The sequence below is a fragment of the Polyodon spathula genome, chromosome 1 (genome assembly GCF_017654505.1).
Source record: "Polyodon spathula isolate WHYD16114869_AA chromosome 1, ASM1765450v1, whole genome shotgun sequence".
NCBI classification, from domain to species: domain Eukaryota; kingdom Metazoa; phylum Chordata; class Actinopteri; order Acipenseriformes; family Polyodontidae; genus Polyodon; species Polyodon spathula.
The window spans coordinates 75036368-75054302 of NC_054534.1; the positions used below are offsets into that span (position 1 = coordinate 75036368).

General features: G+C 36.5%; 1 protein-coding gene across 10 annotated transcripts in view; it reads right to left on the reverse strand.

The window, feature by feature from the left end:
- The window catches only part of LOC121322270 (nuclear factor 1 B-type), a 133134-nt gene that overhangs the window by 60212 nt on the left and 54987 nt on the right, over window positions 1-17935 (reverse strand). For 8 of the 10 annotated variants that reach the window (XM_041262069.1, XM_041261999.1, XM_041262020.1 and 5 more), the window contains exons 3-6: window positions 11728-11781; window positions 6608-6676; window positions 4111-4231; window positions 3378-3496 (exon numbers count right to left, since the gene is read on the reverse strand). In XM_041262069.1, coding sequence (XP_041118003.1) covers window positions 3378-3496; window positions 4111-4231; window positions 6608-6676; window positions 11728-11781 — 363 coding nt within the window. The remainder of the gene's footprint in view (window positions 1-3377; window positions 3497-4110; window positions 4232-6607; window positions 6677-11727; window positions 11782-17935) is intronic. The other 2 variants (XM_041262040.1, XM_041262030.1) reach the window with 1 other exon arrangement.

The following is a 17935-nucleotide window of genomic DNA, read 5'->3' on the forward strand; positions in this document are numbered from 1 at the left end:
ACAGAGAAACTCAGAGTAACTTCAGGTCACAAACTCTTATTCCTGTCAAATATTAGCCTTAAATCGCATTAAAATCAACAAATAGCTCAGGACCAATTTGATCTGCTAGTCTCACTGTGCTTGAGGTAGTCTTTTTAAAAGACACTTCCGTTTCGAACAATGTGGATCAGTGGTTAAAGCTCAACACTGGAAACAAGGAGACCCAACCAGAGACAGAGACTTTGGGGTAGGTGTACTAAAGTGTCCTTGCGAACTAGTTGCAAATGAGTCAGACGTCTTGGGTGAAATGTACTAAACAAGTGCAATGCTGTTATCGACTTTTTTAGGGAATGCTTTGCAGCAGCAGTTTCTGTTTGCAGTTCAAGCGAAGATGAATATGTAATTATGGGCGTTCCTGTATAAAGTCGCTAAAAGGTGGCGGAGATGGTGCAAATGAGGGTTCACAAATATTACAATGAGATGTACAAAAGCTGGGGGCAACTGTGACACTTATAATTGCATCAGTTTGTTGAGAACTTTTGAAAGCATGTTTTAAACAGTCGCAATTGTTGCTGGCATTTCCCAGTCCACTTTTTCTTATGCGTTGCCAGTTGTGCTGAATGCATCTTTGAGGTGAACAGCCAAATACGTATTTTTCCCTAAAAGCAGGGCATAGTTACAAGCCTTGAGAACAAATTTCTATGGCATTTCTGGTTTCCCCAACATGTTGGGAGCAATAGACTGCACACATGTGCCACTAACCCATCCAGCCCATTCTGAACATCTGTATAGGAATAGGAAACACTCCTATTCTATTAATGTGCAGGTAGGTTGTAATTGTGCACAATTTATCACTACACCCTGACTAACTTAAATAAAAACAGACAGTGCATAATTTGGCTTATAGGCTACTAATGATAATACGAATTAGTGGTATAATGCAAAATTTGTTGCTGGTCCTTTGAAATTCATATTAACGAAAACTGACTGTCCTCCTGTAAGACTCTTGCAATAGAAATCTTGCTAAGAAGACATAACAAATATTAAAATTAGTATATTGCAGCTCTTTGTAGTAACATATTTTCTCTAAGTGCATAAGACAAAATGTATACTTTGGTAAGTGTCACAACGAAAATGCAAATTGCGGTATGTTTACGCTGCGACTGGCCCATCTTAGTATACCTTTGTGTGTTACCCTACACTAGACCTAACCAAAAATGTTTTGTTTGAGTATCAATTATGTTTCATATATATTTGTTGTAAAATACAATATTTACAATAATATGTTAATTCTTTTAATGTTTAATCTTGCCATGTGAAATCTACACCTGGGAAGATCATCTTACAGAATAATTGCAGGATTTGCACTTCTTAATACCTTCTACAGCTCTCTGTCAATCTAGAGTCCCTTTCACACTGGTATGCTCTAGTCGGGTCAGAACCTGGGACAGACACAAATAAACAATACGTATATCAATGCCCCGGAAGAAGCTTGTTACAGACGCTTCCATTCAAGCTTCTCTGGATTGAACCGTCGGCCCAAATATTGATTAGAGCAAATGTTTCTTTATCCCTGCTGCAATCTGGCTCATGGTGAGTCTCAAGCAATAAAAATATGGCTAAACAGAACCTTTAAAAATGTTCTTTAGGGAAGTGAAACCTTCATGCAGGTGTGGCTATTGAGGTGGGTCGCTGGGACCCAGGTCAACCCAGGTACTGTACATGGTGTCACACTATGCAGAATTGTGACCCAGTTAGCCAGAAACCAGGTCCGGACCTGGGTAGGACTGCCAGTGTGAAAAGGGATTATATATCTTTCTATCTTTATACTGTATCTCTCTTTAACTACTTATTAATGTTGTTTTTAGTCTGACTTGTTTTCAGTTTTAACCACAGCTATTTTTGCCAGCCCAGGTGGACTATTGCAGCTTTTTTAATACATATCATATTACAATTGGAAACAAAGTTGAGGGCTAATAAATATTAGCTAATATGGCAGCCTGAAGTTAAACAGGTTGTCAAGTATGAAAGTTTCCAGTCACACTTAGATATGCAAGCTAATTCTGTGCAGTATGATCAAATATTCTGTTTGGTATTATTTGGAAAACCTGCATGGTGACACTGTGGGGCTGACATAACGATAGGCATATTGCAAACAAATGTGCTTGCAAAATCCAAATTGCCTAGCGACCAGGCAATTATTTTGCACTGCAGCCTATGTATGCTTAAGGGAGCAATGCAAATTACTCAACACACACAAATAATGAGCAGCAATCATGTTAATGAGGGTCACAATGAACGCCACCTGTGCATCAGGCTATTTACTGGCAGCAGATTTGTGGAGCACGAAAATCAAACCAAACAAAAAAAATATGTCAGAGGAAGGGCAGCAAAGTCCCCTTGACGCACGGAAAAGAAAATACATTTTTTCTTAGGAGGAGCTGAGAATCCTTACGGCTGCGGTCAGCATGAAATTGAGTTATTTTGAAAAGCAACCAACATCAGTATTCCTAACAAAAGAGGCAATATGGTCCTCTATAGTGGACAAAGTCAATGTTGTGAAATTCAACTATTAGGTCTAGGATGACCTGCAGAGTGAGATGATAACACCGTACCACAGCATCCTCCAGCATCCCAAACAAAGTGACCCTGGTTTGGAGTATGTGGTTATTCTTCATCTTGCCCTTCTCCTCCGAAGGTTTTCCTGCCTGACCTCAACAACAGCCAAGCGTTGCCACATCAGAAAGTGTACCACAGCAGCCATCCTGAGGCCAATGAAGAGAACTCTGAAGGTGTGTGGTTTTACACAGCTTAGTTACTTGCTTCTACAATGGTTTGCACCTTGTAAGAAGAGGTGTAAAGTTTTTGGACGGTCAGCAATTGCCTAAGTGCAAGGTAAAATCCTTACATCACATTATAATGTTTGTGCCCACTTAGTATTCCAGAACCATTCTTTACATACACCACATGTTTTGTGTCCACTAAACACAGTTTGCAAGTGCAAAACGCAGATTTTGGCCTCAATATGGCAGGAAAACCTTAGGAGGAGAAGGGCAAGTTGAAGATGAAGAATAATATCCTTACATCAGCCCTTGTATGACTAATGATGAATGACTAATGGACACTTGTTTCTGCTTGTCCCAAACACACACCCCCTGCTGTGAGAGGTGCTCCCTATATATATATATGTGTGTGTGTGTGTGTGTGTGTGTGTGTGTGTGTGTGTGTGTGTGTGTGTGTGTGTGTGTGTGAGAAGCTATTTGTAAAGTAAGTAAAAGTAGCTTTTATGGCATTACTTAAAGGGAAACAGAAAAGTCCACAATTCTAGCAGCTGATACCTAGCACACATCCAGCAATGTACTCATCTACTGCACCAGTTTTTGATGTATAAATCTCACCTTGATCTCTTTCATGCCATGTCCTGCTGCCACTTGCTGGTGAACTGGGAGAAGAGTAAAAGTCTCCAGATGGGCTTGTCTCCATGCTGTCCTCTATGGGGATTGTCTTAGGCCGCTTGCTGTTGAGATGACCAGAAAACAGGAAGTTAACATTGCTTGCAATACAACACTACAAAGGCACTTTTAAATCGACAGCAGCAGGGTCTTGCTGGAAACTAGACTTTAAAGAGTAATATATCCTTACACATCCCCACGTGTTGCTACAACTGTTTAAATAACAATGGACATATAACATGTAACATATAACGCTATATTTTTCAAAACCCTGCTACTTATTCTTTAAGTCTCAGTGAGCATCTTGTCATTAATATTATAATTTGATTAAGTGCATAAATAAACAACAAACCAGTCTCTGTGTTTGCAAGCTAATCTGGTCTGGATAGAGCAAAATTACTGGGAGACAGCAAGACCTCACTGGAAATAATCTTTACCCTGCTAACTTGGGTAAATAACGTCATACACAAATTATTGAAATTCTGAATAGAATTAATAAAATAGATTTGGATTTTATTTCCAAATTAAAACATTGTATGGAGACAGTTTGAAAAAGGTTAAATGTTGCAAACAGTTTTATTGGGTTTAGGTACAAACATTGCATTGGTGCTTAGTAAATGAAGCACAATGTACCTTAAACACAGGGCTGATACACATATTTGCCAGTAGTGGAACTCACCTGCCGGGTGGAGAGGACAACGATCTGTGAAGACCTACACCCGAGTTCAAGTCATGGTAGTACGGCTGACTCTGGAGCTCACCGATTGGGAAATTCACCGCAGTTCCCTGGGTGATTGGCACTGTAAAAAAAAAAAAAAAAAAAAAAAAAAAAAAAAAAAAAAAAGAATCACACAGGTTCATAAGGATATTAATTACTGTTTTATAATGAGCCAACAAGCTCACATAGCTGACAGCTTTGACAAATGAAACTACTTGAATTAAAAGTGTTTCAGTAATTGATCAGCTGATCATTAAAGGTGTATACTGGAAGCAATAAAATTACAATCTACAGAAAAGCAAATCTTAAAATATGCACAAAAACTACCACAGTATCAGTAGAAAAATATGGCAGGCTCAGACCAAATAAGTAATATTTTCCTAATGCCTGCTAACTGGATTTATATGTATAGCAGTTCCGGCTATAGGAATCAGTAAAAATGTGAAGCAGGGGAAATCATTTTGTATAGGAAGTTGCCCTAGTTGTTTTGTGTCCGGTAAAGGAGGTGTGATATTGCAAAGTTGTTTTGTAAACAGCAGTAGAGACCTTAACAGCAGGAGTGTGACTGTTGAGTCTTTCAACATGTTCAGAAAACAAAGAAAGTACTATTCACATGTTTTAATGAACTCCTTTTGAACCCTCTCAAGTGATATCTTATAAAAGAGGTGGTTTTGGAGAAAGTGATGAAAGTTTTAGCACAGTGGCATCTGTTGTGCTTTAAGGGTTACCAATATTATTAAACAAATACAAAATGAATCTGCTCTAGCAAAGACATGGCAACTAGGAGTTCAATTAAACCTACTTCCCAGAAAACACAGTACAGCAGCCTGTGCGCTTCAGTCGTTACATCTGTAACGAATATCAATATATCATATTGCACATTTTAGTTTTATCCGGTTTGTCATATTTAGTTTTATTTTGTGCCCTCATGGCCAGAACAAATACATAAACAATGAGAGGTACCAGAAGAGAAACATTGGGTACCCATATTTTAAAATATAATACAGTAACTCTGAAAGTTTTAGAATTAAAGCATGTAATCCCTTATAAAGGTTTACCATAGTAAAACCATAGAATGTGTAATAAAGAATACCAAATGCATGGTAAAGCCTAAGTAAGCATTGTAAAGCCCAGAGAGGTATGTAACCAAATTAAAAAGCATGGTAAACTATTGTAAATGCATAGTATAACCATGGGAAAAGCAAGAGAAAACTGCAAAGTTTTGTGCCAATTTACTGTGATAAACTTTTATAAGGGGTGGTAGGCACTGTTGAAGAGGGTGGCGTTTCTTTTTTTATTATTACTTCAATATGAAATTTTATAATCTTTGAAAAATTAGGAAACAGAAACCAAAGTTATGATGTAATCGCTATGGAAGAAGCTCAACTTTTGGTTAATGGAAAACACTGTTGAAAAACCCCATGTGACTTTGTCCTGCATTTCCTTAGAGAGAAATGTTTTAAAACAAGTTATGTCTATACCTCTTGAATGGCATACAGCATGAAAAGCCATGAAACTTGAACACTTTCCAATCCCAATTAACAGAGACTTCTTTCCAATCCCAATTAACATAGACCACTTTCCAATCCCAATTAACAGAGACCACTTTCCAATCCCAATTAACAGAGACCACTTTCCAATCCCAATTTACATGCATAACTGCACAAGTACTCCCCAACAGGATACCTGATACACGATAAAAATATATTTCTATTGCATCATTCTGCCTATATACCACAGAGCGAATGCCAAAAAAATATACCAAAAAAACTTAATTCATCCTTTACTGATTAGCACTTTCTAAGAGGGTTTCTGCTGAGAGAGCGATCCTTGGAAACATTTATCCAATAACAGTGACAGTGCTGATCCATTGTGTCAAAGAAATAAAATCAGCATAGAATTATGTGAAAATTGTTCTTTCTAATGAAAAAAAATGCTGTAGTTTAACGAAATTTCTTTTAATTTGCAGTCTTTATTTATTCTCATTCATTTAAAGCGATAGTGATAAGCTATATATTAACTGAAATCTGATTTTTTTTTTTAAATGTTTAACAACTTGTGCACCAAATACATGTGTAGTTGTGCATTGTTTAAAGCAGCACAACACTGGGAATGTTTAAGTAAGGAACACTGCAAACCCTTATGCAACAGATTTGGTGACACTGTCGGTTTGAACATGTATCAGAGTACTTGATTTAAAAAATGAGAAGACATGAACATGGTGTGGCAACAAAGTGGGCTCTATTTTAAGTCTCTAAACTGTGGCAAATGTAAATGCTACTGTCATTTTTTCTTAAATCATATTATATAGGTGTATATATAGGCGATTTATTAACCCCCCCCTTACTAGTGTCACTAAATACAATAAAATCTGCCACTGTTTAGACCAATAAAAATACTCCAATTAATTCTAATCAAATCAAGATCTTGGTATATGAAAGAAAAATGGTTTACTTACTTCTGGAAACTCGCACTAGCTCTGAAACACTGAAGACTCCTGATTTTATAAAACTGTCCTCAAGGTAAACTGAAAAAAAAAAGAATTTGAAAAAGAAAAATTAAGTTACTTCTAAAAGACAAAACTTTCCTGTTTTATTTCCCGTTTTCCTTCTGCACAGTATATCGTTATGTTGTACATCAATTACAAAGGATACAAGTTTTGGGTATTACAAAATGGTGTGTTTAATATTCTAAAAAGGACAGAAACAGTAGTAACAATATAATTAGAACAGTTACTTATACATATGTTTATACAGTGTAAAACTCAATAAATGTGCCTGATAAATTTAGCACTTCTGAAACATGTTATAACAGTTGGCAAACCAATGTTTTATACATATATTTTGTATATAATAGATGCATCAGTAGAATGGCATTAACCCTTTGCTAATATTCACTTCGTGCCACCTCTCACTAGTGTAAACAAGTCTAACTATGATCAGGCTCAGTTCGGGCTTTCCAGGGTAACCTGCCGTGTCATATTTTGCTTGGCAGCAAAATTCACAGACCTGCTCAAGAGGTACAATTAAAATACATTCAGATTATTTTCATTCTTGACATATTAGACACAGAAAAAAAAAAAAAAGAAAACATTTGTTCAGGAATATACGAAGCATCAAATAATTTGTAATAACTACAAGCTCAGCTGCTTGATAAACTATTTAACATTAGCTTTTCCTCAAAATGGCACACTCACAGTCTTGTTTTACCTTGAAATCGTTCCCAGAAATATATACATTTCTAAGCCCAGAACGTTCATGGTAAGACTGCTGCCATTGTTTCATTGTAGGCAGGTTGCCAGCCACTGTACTCCAAACTTTCAGGTGCACAATACTGGTAGGTCTTCATAATTAAAAGGCAAACAGTTTAATTAATAGCTAAAGGCTAGGAGGCAGAATGCTTTGTTGTAGCACGTTGTTCTATGAAAAATAACAGAGGCTTATAAAGCATACTTCCATTCAAATTATTTTCATCCCAGGTTTTGTTAAGTCTAAAATGGGACTAAATAGGTTTAATGCAAATTCCTGGAAAAAAAAGATGCTTTAATCTATTTAGTGATACGCCACTTTATAATGTAATGTATACACATTTGGTACCATACTCATTTCCTGGGTGTGTCACTACAATGAAGTTCATAGATCCATGCAAACGTGCTTGCTAGAGTTAGTTCCCTCTCAAAATTGTACAGTCTGTGCAAACGTATTGGGCAAATCTGATGCCCAATAGGTATTATCTGTCCTATATATATATATATATATATATATATATATATATATTCAGTCCAGGTAACTCCAGCGTAGCCAAATGTTCTAAAGTGCATGTTAATCACTTACTACAGTTCAGAGGAGATCAGTAATTTATCTGATTGCAGTCTATTTATACAGTATCACAATGATCTTGGTTTAACCACAAAGACAAATAATAATTTTATTTCCTGTTCAAATCAAAGTCCAACAATCACAGATCTCATACTACTTGACAGTTGTCACACACACACACACACACACACACACACAGGTCCTGCACAAAACACTGGCTTAGGCATAGAACAAATGTGAACTTCATCGCGTAAAAATTATCCATCTTGACCTTTCTATCCTGAAAGCCCTAATCCTATGACCTGCATGGCTCATTGTTTATTCCTGTTGTTTAAAGGTTAGAATTCTATTGATAATGGTAAATGGGGTTGTGTAATTTATTTCATTTGCGGCTCAAGAGAACAAGAATAAATTATGTGTTATACCGTACAGTACATGTATGCAGACATGTATGCATGGCTAAAGCCAACAGTACTGAGGTTTGAAGCCAAACTACAGTAAACCAAAACAAACAAAGAAGGTTAATGCATGTAGTAGTAGTTCCAGTAGAACATGTCATTTCACAAATATCACAGAAAAACAAAGGAACTTTTCTAAAATCGTTTATTTTTTGGCAGGTCAATACTGTATATTTTAGGATGATACAGTAACTTCCCCAGGAACAAACTGCACACTCCTACAAAACTGGTAGACAACCCTAACAACCTTAAAACACAAGCCAATAGTTTCCCTCTGACACATGATTGGTTCACATCACTGTCAGTCCCACCCCTTTTAAAAAGGAACGCCCTTCATTTTTAATACCGACAAGAGATTCTGTGATTTAACAGAAAATGAATTACAAAACATACTACAAAAAAAGACGCTCCAACCACTGAAATGGAGATTAAAACATCACAGTTCAATTCAAACAAATTCAACTCAACGATGTAAATAAATCTAACAACGGGGATATAAACTGTATTATGCAGCAGTCAGCAAGCCAGATGGAGAGCTGCATGGCAAAAAACTTTGATAACTATACGGTATTAACTTCAAAAACATTTTCTGCTATTTATTCATGTTATTTATGTATTTGCTTATGAGGTATCAGCTATATTTAAATAAAATATATAAAGTCATATTTACTATCCAACCTTGCATCACTTATTTTCTTGACATTTATTAAATATGTACAGCAGACTCAGCTCATAGAGGAAAATTAAATGCCCCTCGAGAAGACTATCATTTCCTCCAGGGCGCGGTTTCTGGAATTATAGCCCACTGTCGGTAACAACAGTCTTCCCTCGGGGCAATACTTTTCTACTACAGCCCTCCTCTCCAATCCACTTAAAAAAAAAAAAAAAAAAAAAAACTATGTGTGTGTGTGTGTGTGTGTATATATATATATGTTATGTTTTATTACAATTTAAACGTGCATTCTGGGTAGACCGAGCAATGCGTGATGCTATTTAAGGAATTGCTGGTTTAAAGTGTGTGCTTTCTCTCCCCTGAAGTGGTAGGACACTGTTGTTTTAAGCTTGTATAAAAAGTGCTTAAAGTTGTGTAAAAATCATAATTGTTGTCTTGTTTTGTACAAGGATTGCTGATAATGTGCTGGATCTACATATGTATTTGGAACTGGAATGTTTATCTACGTCAGGGATGGGCAATTCCAGTCCTGGATGGCCGGTGTCCCTCATGGCTTTTGTTCCAACTTTGCCCTAAATTACTTAATTGGACCTATTATTACCAATTATTGGTCTAATTAAGTAATTTAGCGCACATTTGGAACAAAAGCCAGGAGGGGCACCTGCCCTCCTGGACCGGAATTGCTCACCCCTGATCTACTTTGATTTAAATGATTGCCAAACGTGTGCCTGCAAAGATAATCGTGTTGAGCGCTGTGGTAAAATCCAGTGTGACATATTTATCCCAAATAACATAACTAACTGCTGATTTAGTTATAAACCTTGAGTGTTTTTTGTTTCCCTGTTTGTGCATTGCTAATAATTTTGCTGTTTAGGGATTACCCCAGAGTGGATAAACAGTATGCTTAGCTGTGTTGCTCTGGCCCTTGGGCTTGAGTTTTTAGGTCCCTAGATTTATTTTATTAGCGTAATAGGGTGGAAAGGGACCATTTGGTACATTTACAAAAATTATATATATATATATATATATATATATATATGTTATATATATATATATAGATAATATCGGGTTATATAGAAATAGTAACTCATATATATATATATAGGTCTAAATAAAAACTTTTGTTCAGTAACCACAGTATGGTGCACAGCCCAATTTCACAAATCTTTCATATATCTCTATTTAGTCATCAACCATGTTGAGTAAAAGACAAACCAAAGTCCACTTTTTGTTGTTTGGGTCGCACACTCAGGATGGCTCAATTGTATCCTTAATTCATTTTAGACTTGATGTTCAAGAAAGTAAAAAGCAAGAGGCAATGTTTTATTATTAAAAACACGAAACACAATGCGCTTCGACAATACGTGTCTTCACAAGTGGACTTTGGTTTGTCTTTTACTCAACATGGTTGATGACTAAAAAGAGACTATTTATTAGGGCTGTATATTAGGGCTGTCACTTGACTAAAAAATGTGATTTCGCCAGGATATATTTATTGCTGAAGAGCACGTCAAACACCATGGAAATGATCTTTTACAGCAGATTCTACATTGTGAGTGGCTGAAACAGGCTCCCTGCTCTGTGCTCTAGCATGTCACCCTTAGGAGTAAAGCCTGTAAATAAACCACTCCTTCCTGCTGATTATGGTGTTTATCTCATTGACATTGCCAAACAATGTTTATGCCAATGCTTAAGCAAATCATTTCCTTAAGTGACTTTTATCTGAATGCTGTCATGATGAAGTCATAATGCAGTGTGTTAACCACAGCGTTTTTCACAATAACAGTGATTTGATTAGAAGAAGAAATGTAGGGTGTTGTAGTCTGACTCTGTAATAGTCTGGATTGAGCTGGACCGAACCAAAATGTTGGTTCGTGTACAGTCTCAAGGAACTCTAAAGTCTGAGATTCCAGACTCAGGTTGGTGTTACCCGCCCTATAGTTAGGATTTCAGTCAAAAATCTGAAGAAGTGTGGGTATATAATATATATATATATATATATATATATATATATATATATATATATATATATATATATTATATATATATATAGTCATATGCAAGCTTTGCGAATACTTCTATGAAACAATTTTCTACACACCCTAGTACAGTGATCCTCAAAGTGGTGCCCGCGGGCAAATTTGTGCCTGCGAAACCAGGCCACCGTGCCCGCAGCAGCTATTCTTAAATTATGGGTCGTGAACACATTTCTGGCGGGTCGTAGCGTAGGAAAATAAAGAAAGCTTTAAACACATTTCCAACAAAAGCGCCACAGCAGTCTGTTGACAGTGCTGCTCGCTTATGCTGTGCTTGCACGCAACTTTTTTTTTTTTCCTGAATAGCTTCTGCGATACGATCAATCAATTGAATATCTGCATTGTCTCTGCAATAGCCCAATCATAAGGCTTTTAATGGGTCTTCACACTACTGTACAGCACATAAAGTTTGCTTGTGTAGCACATATGCATTTGTTATAAAAGGGGTGGTTGTGAAACAGTGCTTGCAGGGGCTTAGTAAACTGGAAAGCTAATGGAAAATCAAGACCTTTGGTGTTTAACTTCCTATACTTGTGTTGTACCTGTGTTCTCCTTTACAGAAAATATGTAAATATTCTGTGATTTGTACCTACCGGGAGGATTCTTTCCAGGTTCATTGTTACTTGGACTTCCTGACTGCTGGGAGTCTGCAAATTAAAAAAAGAAAAAAGAAAAAAACAAAAAAAAAACAAAGACTGAGTATAAAATGTGCTGCTAAAAATGTATACATTCTTAGTTCACAGATTAAAACTGTAAACCTGTATTTGCGCATCGATATAATGAGAAGACAGAGAGCTTGACTGCACTAAACGTATATTATGACTGGAATTAAACAGGTAAAGCAAAATAGCTTAAAGGGTAGACCAAAGCACTGATTTCAGAAAATAAAATGAATTGTGTAGGTAAGCGCCACACCAGAGGCTAAAAGACTGCTACCAAAACCATCTTGGCTTCCTTAGTTAAGCTATCTGAAGTTACCTTTCTGATACATTTTCTTTTATCTCTGAACCATGCCACTAGTTTCTTTTGTTAGTGCAGGTGTTCTCACCACATGAATACAACAGGTCTGACAGGATTTTCAATGCAATGCAAAAACATCTACAGCAGGCAATGTGAAATGACTTTCTGTATACTGTGTACTCCTGCACTCAGATATGAAGTGTTTACAAATTCGTCTAGCAAATAAAGGTGCAGCACAAAATGCATAAAGGGACATTCTTGTTTCTTTGCAAGAGCATACCCAAAGTGCTTGCAATTTTTCACTGAGTTCAGCAAACTTTTCATTATAAAGCACGCAAGTAGCCAATGTGCTTGCTGTTCTTGTCTGTGACACTGCAAGGAATTTCCCAGAGAACATTTTCAGCTAGTTTGCACAAGCCATATTTAGCTGAAGAAAGATTCAACCTTTTAAGACATTCCTAGCAGCATTTAAAATACACACAACATTACCAGACAGTGAACTGAGATAGTCCCTTTTAACATCAAAAAACACTACTTTGTTTCATATATAGAATCATGTAATGTCTGTTTTAAAAAAATAAATAATTGGTGGGATTTACTTTTTTTCTCCTAAAAACTAGTGGTCTCCGCACTGCAAAACAGAATGTTCTTGGCACGTACTCAACAATGACAAAGAAGGAAGGGAACTAAACCATGCTGTATGTTAAGCACGAGGGGGGGGGTGGAAATCACTGCATTGTTAACTCTTTGCTTTAGAGTATTTACAGCGTGCATCTCTGCAGGCAGGATATACCAAATGAAATATACTTATTTTAAATTATAAATGAACATATGAAACACAAGCACTTCCAAAATAGAAGCAGGGCCCTCCTGTTGTGCTCTTCTTCGAAAGCATGACCTCACTGTGTAAGTGAAGATAGTCTGACCACTACTTGATCACCAAACACTCAAGAGCACTGCTGTGTTGGGCCTCTATGCTGATAGGCCGCTCTTCTTTGTTACACACAGTCTGTGTTAAAACTGCCATTTGCTGATCATTTATGGCAAATAATGTCACACTCCTGTGACAAGGTGTCATCAGCCACAATGGTTAGCCACAGAACACAGTTAAATGTACAAAACTAATGTGACATACAGGACCAAGGTGAATTGGTTTTCTTTCCATAATTCACTGTTATGAAGGAGAGGTACTGATTAATAATTTATGATTGATCCTTTATTCAAGACTGTAATAGTTTCACCTGGTTTCACAGACTTTGATTAGCACTCATCTCAAACTACCTTATTTAACCTTAAGTAATGTTTTTAATAACTAGTGCAAATTATGGTCTGTGAAATCAGCCTTTATGTGCTTCTTAAATTCAAGATTTAACCTAACTTTTAAACCTGAAAAGTGTGAAGAAATAAAGCATGTAAAGCAGAGCCCCAACGTATGGCTTAGGGTTAAGTGAAAACACTTCTTGCTGACCAAATTACATAAGAACATAAGAACATAAGAAAGTTTACAAACGAGAGGAGGCCATTCGGCCCATCTTGCTCGTTTGGTTGTTAGTAGCTTGTTGATCCCAGAATCTCATCACAGCTTCTTGAAGGATCCCAGGGTGTCAGCTTCAACAACATTACTGGGGAGTTGATTCCAGACCCTCACGATTCTCTGCGTAAAAAAGTGCCTCCTATTTTCTGTTCTGAATGCCCCTTTGTCTAATTTCCATTTGTGATCCCTGGTCCTTATTTCTTTTTTCAGGTCGAAAAAGTCCCTTGGGTCGACATTGTCAAATACAGGTAAGTTTCCAGAGGAAATGGCCTACTTAAATTTATTCCTTTCTAAAAAGTTTCCTCTGCACTTCAAAACACTGTGCAAAACAAAAAGTTACAAGACGTCTCAAGCTCTTAAATTCTTTGGTCTCTGAATGTTGGCAAGTAGGTTTAAAGTAATCGATCAACTGGATACTGGTTGCAAGTCTGGGAAACAGGTATCCATTCTTTTCTGCAATTGTAGAATGTTGTTTTAAAACTCATTCAGAGGCTGTATAACCAGCTTACAATCCTTTTTAAACTTTTTCAAATTTAGAGGTCAAATAACACACATACAGTACTGTATACACACTGTTTTGGTTTGGTCATTTTTACAAGTTAACACCTACTAATAGACACAAATGAAGTATATTTTACTTCTCTTTTGTGGTTTGTAACCACATCCAGACTCATGTTGCACAGCAAGGCAAAAGATGCAGTGCTATTACAGTGAATACACCTTCTGTGTCCTGAATCGATTGGATGTTTACAGCTACAAATTCTGACATACCGGCATGTAACACAAATTGAACATATCACTAACAGAACGGTCTGCAAGAATATCTTTGCACTTCATTTTTTTCAAAGTTTTTGTTGCATTTTTACAAGGTTTATCTTCTAAAATGTCCTTTCAGTCAAAAAAAAAAAAATAATTATATATATATATACACACATATATATACACACATTTAACAAGACAATGGGATAACAAATAATAACAATAATTCTCAATGAGAATAAAAATGTGTGTAAAAGGTGTTTATTATGCTAAGGATCTGTGCAGTTACTTCTAAGTGCAGTGGTCACAATTGCAAATAAATATGTAACAGGATCAGTTCACAAGTAAATACATGTGTTTCATTTTTGGGGTTGGCTGGCTGGCTGTTGTTCAAAACCTAATTATTAGTAATGCTGTAACTATGCTAACTGTTTTCTTTGAAAAGACCAGATGAGGTGTATCTGAGATCATGTTTAACTAGCAGCCAGAATGTGACACCATTCTCTCTTTGCCAAAGTATGTTTGGCCAAATAAAATTCTGCCTCAGCTGTAGAACTTGCACTTCAAATTTAAGTCTTAATAACACTTATCTCAGATCAGAAAAAATATTTTACTAAGAAATAGATTCAAATTATTCTATTTCATCATTTGAAGTAAATTATACACCTGTACAATTATTCCATCCAGTTACTTAATAATAAGCTACCCTGTGATTCATGTCATTTTCATTCTTCTGTTTAGAGCATTATTTGCTTTGCATAACAGCTATTCCAGAAAAATTGTTTCTAAAAAGACTCACACTTCCCCACCTCACTTCGATTCTTTACATATAATCTTTGCTGGTAAAGAATCATACAAAAAACACATAAGATATTAAACAGGGATGAATTGTGTATGATAGGAAACTAAAGACAGCAGTTTCAGAAATCAACAATTGCAATCAACATTAACGAAATGTGAATGATCTAAAATATCATGTTCTGGACATCCTTTATTGCACTGCTACAATGTAGGTATTTCCCACTGTCTTATGATTTTTATTTTTATTAATTTTTTTGGCATCCGGCAACTTGATTAATGCCTATGCCAAGGCCAGCACAAAAAAGAAGACAGGAGGCAGGCTGTGCCTCTTTGGCAGCTGGCTAGCAGACAGGGTCAATGGACAGGCGACTGCCAAACCAGAAACAGTACAGAAGCTCACTGAGTTGGCAGGGAGAGCACTCCCACTGTACAGAACACAATGTTGTCAAAACAGTGGCATCACAAAAGTGCAGTTCTGCCGAGTTTCTCACCACTGCTCAGTGAACTAGGGAGACACAATTCTTCTGTGGGTTTACCACATTGTCATGGCATGCTGTTCAGGGAGGAATGACAGGGGCATAAAACCATTGCAACCTGTCCATGCCATCACTACCAGGTGGGATTATAGGTCACACAATATGAAATTAATTTATTTTCTAATATTAATATGCAACTTTGAAGTATTTAATAAATATAGCCCAGAAGGAATACTGCATCTTGTTTCCACTGTAGATTGTATTGTAGTTAAATAACTGTCTGCAGGCACAAGGATGTGACTACTGTGCAAAACTGCACATGGCAAATCAACGCACTGTACTAATACATAACAGTAACGAAAATGGTTTCCAGTTACCATTCATGCTAAAACTTCTTCACCAACTTGAGACCATACTCGTTAAACAACAATGTTGCCTTAGCTGAAATAAGTGTAATTGTAGTGGTACTGTAAGGGTTCCACTGACCAGCTGATCTCATTAGACACTAAGATGAGATGACCTGAACCACCTGGATCAGTGCTGGTCTTGGTTTAACCAATTGTGGGGCCAATCCAGCCTCTCTGTTTTACAAGGTAACCCTCAAGAAATTCTTAATTGAATTGTGCAGGTTAAGGTTTCTGGTTTCAATTGGGACTAACTGGTTTGCTGGTAAAATAAAAAAAAAATACAAGTTAAAAATGTATGATGTGCATGTAGTTGCTAAATGCAAAACAGCATCTTCCACTATGTTTTCCACAGAATGCTTTAGTATTTTTACAAGTGGTTAGTATCATATACTTTTAGAATACTGTTTACAGTCTGTGAATAATTACTTGATTGGGCAAGCTTAATATAATATAAAATATGATGTGTCGTATAAATGGTCAGATGTAGTCCTTTAGACAGGAAAAGATTCTTTCACTGGGGATAACCAGGTAAATCAATAAACACAAGTTGCAATGGCTTTAGTACTGGACATGCCAAGACAGAAAAAGTTCTCCTCTATTTCTCATGCAAGCCTTATGTCTAGATTTGGACTTACAGGACACAGGCATGTCTTTCAAGCCATTAAAATAATCACACTTCCCTATTAAAATAATTATCATACCTTTCATGTAATTATTATAATGATATCTGAATTTGTGCCTAATTCCTACTCTGAAAAGGCCTTCTCTTGTGTTTTTCTTCTGCACTATTTACTCCCTTTCCTCTTATCATGTGGTGCAGTTTTATAAACATTACCAAATACATCCTGCTCTGCCAGCTCCTAGCTTGGTGTGAAAACCAACTTTTGTTTTTCTTTTTTACGTCATTTAAAACAATCACATACTTTGGAACCTGCCTTTTGGCTTCTGCATTACACACACGGCCTACACTGTCGACATTTCAGGAGGATCAGCTTGGCAGCCATTTTAGATACAGCCTGTGCTTAGCACATGTATAAGCGTAGCTGCCAGAACTGTGCGGTTTGTGAGCCAAGACATATCTTGGCATTGGGAATGAACTTCATAGAGGAACGCACTCCAGAAATATCTTATAATTAAAAAGCATTAGAGCCGTAATGTTTTAACAATACAGCTGTGTTAATGTAAATATTTAAACTGGCAGTCTTCTCCACCCATTTTTCAGCCCACTGTGTTTATTGTATGTGGATGCCTCCTCTTAAGGAACAAACTTACAGTTCACTGAGTTGTGGTAACAAGACTGAATGCATCTTCTGCTCTGGCTATTATCATCTGAAGTTATGCCAGAAGTACTTATTTTTATTAGGGCAGAATCACGCCTTTTGGTTTGAACTTGCAGAATATGGGACGAAATTAAAATAACCATAAATTATTTATTGGTTGAACTTTATCTGAGAAGGGCCATAACCCAATTACGACAAGTTTGAGTAAATCAGCAGTGCCGACATTAGGGATAAGCTTACTTCTATTAAACTAGCCTTTGTTCAGGAATGTTGTGGAGAATCATTTTTGCAAGCCTATGCAATTACAGAGTCTGTGTCTGGAGTAGAGTGGGAGTATGCAAGCAAACCCATATGGAAGAGGGATATTGTGTTTGAGACTGACATGCTTTATATAGCACATACATGCATAACTACATATTATAAAAAAAGATATTCTTGATACTTACATGTTTCCAAGAAGAAACTTTCATGAGTCAATAGAAGACATTTTAGATAACAGAATGGACTTTTGACTTTTTCTTACTGGGCCTATTTTCTTTTTTTATTAAAAAATACACACATTGAATCAGATTCTCAAAATTATT